Source organism: Stegastes partitus, unplaced genomic scaffold (genome assembly GCF_000690725.1).
Source record: "Stegastes partitus isolate 25-593 unplaced genomic scaffold, Stegastes_partitus-1.0.2 Scaffold2257, whole genome shotgun sequence".
NCBI classification, from domain to species: domain Eukaryota; kingdom Metazoa; phylum Chordata; class Actinopteri; family Pomacentridae; genus Stegastes; species Stegastes partitus.
In genome coordinates, this window is record NW_007579988.1 from 4,667 (window position 1) to 10,699 (window position 6,033).

At 46.1% G+C, this 6,033-nt stretch overlaps 1 protein-coding gene across 1 annotated transcript in view; it reads right to left on the reverse strand.

The window, feature by feature from the left end:
* Window positions 1-6,033, reverse strand: part of LOC103374489 (kalirin-like) — a gene marked incomplete at its 3' end in the record, with an annotated part of 24,842 nt that overhangs the window by 2,357 nt on the left and 16,452 nt on the right. The window contains exons 28-39 of the mRNA XM_008304573.1: window positions 5,811-5,993; window positions 5,611-5,735; window positions 5,476-5,542; window positions 5,277-5,386; window positions 4,606-4,675; window positions 4,429-4,518; window positions 3,860-3,952; window positions 3,662-3,773; window positions 2,954-3,144; window positions 2,342-2,443; window positions 2,083-2,237; window positions 1,408-1,510 (exon numbers count right to left, since the gene is read on the reverse strand). Of these exons, the coding sequence (XP_008302795.1) occupies window positions 1,408-1,510; window positions 2,083-2,237; window positions 2,342-2,443; window positions 2,954-3,144; window positions 3,662-3,773; window positions 3,860-3,952; window positions 4,429-4,518; window positions 4,606-4,675; window positions 5,277-5,386; window positions 5,476-5,542; window positions 5,611-5,735; window positions 5,811-5,993 (1,401 nt within the window). The remainder of the gene's footprint in view (window positions 1-1,407; window positions 1,511-2,082; window positions 2,238-2,341; window positions 2,444-2,953; window positions 3,145-3,661; window positions 3,774-3,859; window positions 3,953-4,428; window positions 4,519-4,605; window positions 4,676-5,276; window positions 5,387-5,475; window positions 5,543-5,610; window positions 5,736-5,810; window positions 5,994-6,033) is intronic.

Genomic DNA, 6,033 nt, shown 5'->3' on the forward strand with positions numbered 1-6,033 from the left:
CCCCCATGACCCTGGTGAGGGTTAAGTGGTGTATAGATAATGGATGGATTATTATCGACGACTTCAGACTGTTGATGTCTGTTTTGTTTTTGCATTTCATTTATTTTTTCAGAAACAGTCTTTACATTTTCTAAGAAGACTTTTCAGACATGATATTTTTCTGATATTTTATTAATATTCTTCGACCTTTTTTTTTGGATATTTCTTGTTATATTTACGGATGTGCTCTGATATTTTGTTGAACTGTAATAATATTTTTGTGATTGGCTCGGCCGAGGCGTCACGTGACCGGGGCGGCGAGCCAGCGTTGCCGTGGTTACCGCTGACTCCGTGCTCAGCGGCGCACATGGGAGCAGAGGGGAGTTCCCCGACAAATCGAACACAGCTGTGATCGGCGGAGTGAGCATGTGCAGAGAGACACCCGAACCTGCAGCGAGAGACGGTGTCGCCTCGAAAGGAGACAAAAAATAAACACAAACGGGCAGCAGGCGGCCACGAAAAGACGCAAACCAACCACACGGAGACACAAAATGAGCACAAAGAGCCCCAGACAACTAGAGACAGACACAAACAACTAAAAGACACAAAATGAACACAAAAAGACAAAAACACAACGATTACAGACACAAATACACACTAAATAACCACAAGGACACACAAAAGGACCAGAAAGACACAAAACAAACACAAAGAGATGCAAACAAACACAAATATTCACAAAATAAACAAAAAAAATCAACAAAATGACCAGAAAAACATACAGAACAATCACAAAATGACGCACAATGACCACGAATGTAAACACAACATGACCTCAGGTGACCTAAGACGACCACTAGGGGGCGCAACACGAACACAGACACACAAACGACAGTGAAAGGTTCAAATCAGACACAAGTTGATGCAAAACAAACAAACAGAAGAAAAACAAAAACAAACGAACACAACGAGCCGCCGACAGTCGACGCATCGACCCGACAGTGAAGAACCAGAACCGAGTCCTTCTGTGGAGGCTTAAGACCAGAAAAGTAATCGAGTAAATACTCTGCTGTCAGAAGTAATCTGATTACAGTGAGGGTCACAGTTCCACATCACTGCCTGACTGAGGCTCGTCTTCTTTGCCTGAGTTTCCTTCTGCCCTCGAGGTTTCTGTTTCTGGCCCTGAGGTCTGAGGTCTGAGGTCTGAGGTCTGAGGTCAGAGGTCGGAGGTCAGCTGACCCCACCCGGCCCTCCGCCAGCAAACAGCAGGTAAAACAAACCAAACGTACCTCGTGAGCGGAGCGCAGCAGTCGGTGGAAGCAGCAAGAGGACGGAGGAAACTCCCTCAAACACAAACAGCTGCAGCAGTGAGGTCATGGCTGGGCACGCCCCTCTGAGCGCGCTCAGTGTGCGTCTGGGTGTCGTTACCTTGTCGCTGTCGGCGGTGTTCTGCGACGTCCGGGAGGCGATGGACACGGTGTCGGGTTGGCTGCTGGCATCGCCGAGGCTGTCGGCGTCTTCGCTCGTCTCCCTGAAACACAAAGTCAGCGTGACGCCCAGAAGCTGCTGCAGCAGGAAGCGAGTGGAAGTCATGTGACTAAATAAACATAAAAGCTCAAAAATATACGATTAAATGGTTTAAATAGACTTACATCTACACATACATATATATATATATATATATACAATACAGAAAAACAATAAAGTGTCTAAAAAATAACTTTCCAAAATATATAAAAATATAAATACAAATTTGAAAGTGTTTGAAAAATCTAAATAACATTTTTTTAATATCAATAATTTCTCAGTCAAAATAAATTAAATGTGTGAAAATTATAGATAAACTGTTAATATTAAAATAAGACAAAAAAATCTCAGATTATTTAAATAAAAGGAGTGAAAAATGGTTTTAAAATTGAAAAATATAAATAAAAGGTGTAAAAATATGAACAGAAATATAAAATAAATGTAAAAACAAGAAAACATTTCAGAGAATTAGTTCTTTTTTATTTTTTAATTTCAGGAACCTAAACCTTCACATTCTCTGATCTGTTCTGGTTCTTCCGTCATTTGTCTCTTGGAATCAGAACCAGATCCACCGACCTGCGCGTGATGCTCCGCTGCCGACCCAACGTCGGGTTCGGCGTCTTCGGGAGGGGGATGGGCTCCCGCAGCGCCCCCCGCAGGTGGCCCCGCCTCTCCTGGATCACCTGGCGGATGCTGCGAACCCACTCCTGCTTCAGCTCCAGAGACGACGCCTGCAGGAGAACCAGACAGGTGGAGCGCTCAGGTGAGTCCGTCAGCAGGAACAAACAACGACCAGAGTTTCTGATGAAACCTGCCGCTCGGCGTTCAGACGTACCTTCAGGACGGTCTTGTTGTCGGAGGTGGGCGTCCGTCCGACCCACAGAGCGAACTTGCAGGGGTCGCCCTCGATGTGCTCCGTCACGCCCAGCTCCGAGGTCTGAAACACATCAACAGGTTATACATGAACTCAACGTCCCTGTAAACTGTCCTCATAAACCACAGGCGAGCTAAAGAGATACCGCCATGAACCACAGCATGAAGACCTCCACATAAAGCCCCACAAACAGGCACAATATCCCCAGAAACAACAGGAGAGGTAAATAAAAACCACAAAAAAGGAACAAAGTATCTCCATTAATCACAGAATGGATCCATCAACAATATCAAATTCTAAACGTCCTTCCAAACCATAAAAAACAAGAAAACACCTCCACAAATACCTAAATGTCATATTTTTTAGAAAAGTCTGTCTTCTCTTGTCCACCTTGTTGTGTTCGTTTTGGTTTAAACTCAGACATTCGTGGTGCATCTATAAAAGTCCTGTCTCATGATGCTGCCACCTCCGTGCTTCACTGTCAGGACTGTGGTGGTCCTGGTCTGGTTCACACCAAACATTCACACCAGCCCCATCCATCCCTCTAGTACAGGTATTTAAACTGTGTTTTACCCTCAGCCTGCTCTTGTACAGGTATTTGGTTCGTCCAGACGAGTCTTTGATCTCTTTGCTGAAGATGAGTGACAGCTCGAACAGGAAGAGGTGTCGGTCCCGCCCCTTTCGGATCAGCGACTTGGGCTCCCAGACCAGGAAGGAGTCCTGCAGGAGGAGCTCGCCCTGCACCTCCAGACCCTCCTCCAGACCTGCCGGGTGCAAGCACAGGTCCGATTATCGGTAAGGCAAGAATCAGCACATTTGTCCAGTTTTATCTCGAGCGACGGCGGCTTCCCAGTCAGTACAGTCTGAATGTGTGGAGCTACAGCCAACCTTTAAAGTGAACCGGATGTGTCCAACATGTCCAGTAGGACGTAAATATCCGACAGTACGACATGAAACGTGTCAGAATGGCTCGAACTTCTTAAAAGTGATTCCCTCATTATCTAAAATCACAATGTTTATGCAAACTGACTCAAATAATCCAGAATTACTACAAAAAAAATCCAAAATGAAGTAAAATTTGTCTAAAATGACTCAAAACTTGTTCAAAATTATTCTCCGAATATTTAAAAAGAGCAAAGTTTGTCCAACATGAGTCAAAAAACGTCCAAACTGTTTAAAATTACAAAAGAAATCCAAAATGACTTGAAAATTTGTCCAAAACGGCTCAAAGATGTGAGAAAAATGGCTGCTGATGAGGTTTGTTGACAGCTAGTGAGTTACCTTCCAGCATGCTAACGTGCATAGCGTCGTTAGCTCTCTTGGGGACGCTCAGCATCACGTCGAGGCCTTCCTTGATCTCGCCTTTTCCCTCCTCGCAGCAGGCCAGCAGCTCCTGAAGGGAAACACGTTTACGTCCTTTAAAGCGCCGACAGAGAAACTTTAGAGACGTTAAAGTCGGTGAAAGGACGCCGTGGTCACCTTGAGCAGCAGCTGGTATTTGGTGATCCTCTGGACGGGTTTGATCAGAGCCGAGGAGATGGAGTTGGCCAAACCGTGTCTCCTCTGGACCTCCTGAACACAAAACCTCAGACGTCAGGAAGCTTCACATTCGCTCGTTTACCGGTTTTAGCTCGTAAATGTAGCTGGATTTTGCTAAATGCTAATAAATAGGCTAACCAGCTGTGGAGCTTAGTACTGGATGGTACCTGATGTACTACAGCAGTTGTGGTATTTACAGCATGTCGAGCAGTATCTGTTGTGGAACTCGTAGATGTTCTGTAGATTTAGCATTGTACTGCACAGGTTGCAGTATTTGCAGTATATATTTTGGAGTATTGTTTGCAGTATCTGTTGTGGAATTCATGGACGTCCTGGATGTTTTACAGTGTACTACAAGTTTAGTGGTATTTGCAGTATATTTGGAGGTACATTTAGAAGACTGTGGTGGAGCTTGTAGGTGTCGTATTCCCCAATGCAGTACATGTATCGTAGTATCTGAAGTATATCAAATCAAAAGTAGTTTGTGGGTAAAATAAAGTTTTCCAAACCTCGAAGAACCCGACGCCGTGCTGCTGGATCAGTAAGCTGGAGTCGGGTTTGTTCCGGCAGTACGTCACGTACATGTGGAACTTATCCGCCTGAGGGCAACAAACACACTTTCACTCTTCAGTTCGTTTCAGCCTGTAAAGTCGATTTTACATCAATGTGAGCTGTCAGCTGGTTACCCAGGTAACGAAGCAGTGGCCCACGTCCTCGGGAAGCTGCTCGTAGTTTTCCAGCTCCTTCAGGAAAATACTGCAAAACACAGAGTACTGCGTTACTACACACACAGTCAGCAGCGCTGGTCCACTGGTGGAAGCTTTCATTCTGTTCAGGTCAACTGTATCTGATGAAACATTGGCAGTTTAATTGTAGTACATGTGGGTAGGGTCAGGGTACTACTGCAGTATATATCATAGTACCTGCTGTAAGTGTGGTGGATGTCCCAGATAATGTACTACAGTTGTACATATTGTTTAAAGGTATGTAGCAGTACCTGTTGGACCCATGTACATCCTGGATATTTCCTACTATAGTACATGTACTGTAGTATTTGCAGCACACTTAAGAGTATATTTTGCAGAACCTATTGTGGAACTGAGAGATATCTTGGTTATTCCCCAATATAGTACATGTATAATAGTATTTGCAGTATATTTCAGAGTACATTCTGTAATACTTGTGGTGGAACTCGTCGATAACCTGGATTTTTTGCATTATACTACATGTATCGTAGTATTGGCAGTATATTTCTGAATATATTCTGCAGTATCTGTTGTGGAACTTGAAGATATTTCCTGCTGTAGTACATGTATAGTAGTATTTGCGGTATATTTAAGCGTATACTCTGCAGTACCTGTTGTGGAACTCGTAGATGTCCTGGATGTTTCCGAACACGATGTCGTCCTTGTTGGCCAGACCAGGTGGGACGTCCTCCGAGCCGCTCGTCATCTCCCACAGGTACGTCTGCGTCGGGACACAGTATTACCACTGGCGAAGTACTACGCAGTATGACGCAGTACAACACGGTGTCATTTCTGTCTGAACCAACGTACCTCGATACACTCCTGCAGATCTCTGACGTAGACTCTCTCGGTCTGGAGGAGCTCGGCCATGATGTACCTGAGGACCAACACAGGCGTCAGCGCTCCAGTACTGCAACTCGTAGTACCAGTACCAACAGTACTCACTCTTTCTTGCGGGCGGAGCGTCTCTTCTCGTCGCTGACCTGGTGGCTGGGGTCGGACAGGTTGACCTCTGGGTCGGAGTCGGACAGACTGTTGGGGATGAGCTCCAGCTCCAGGTCCTTGTTGTCCTGCCGGAGACACGAACGCGTTCAGACCAACCGGACAAACAAACCGACGCTAGCTTCAGATGCGTCCTGCGTTACCTGCGAGCAGCCCCCCAGCGCCGTCTCCAGCAGGTGGCGGTACTGGCCCATCCGGACGGTGAAGTCGCGGTAACGTTTGTCCACCGTGGACACGCAGCGGCGCAGCTCGGTGCGGTGGGCGTGGCCTTTAGCCAGCATGCTCTCAGCCAGCTGGATCAGCAGGTGAACCTTCTCCTGGGTGTGCTGAGGAACGGCGTCGACAGGCGTCAGTGGTTGTGTCTCT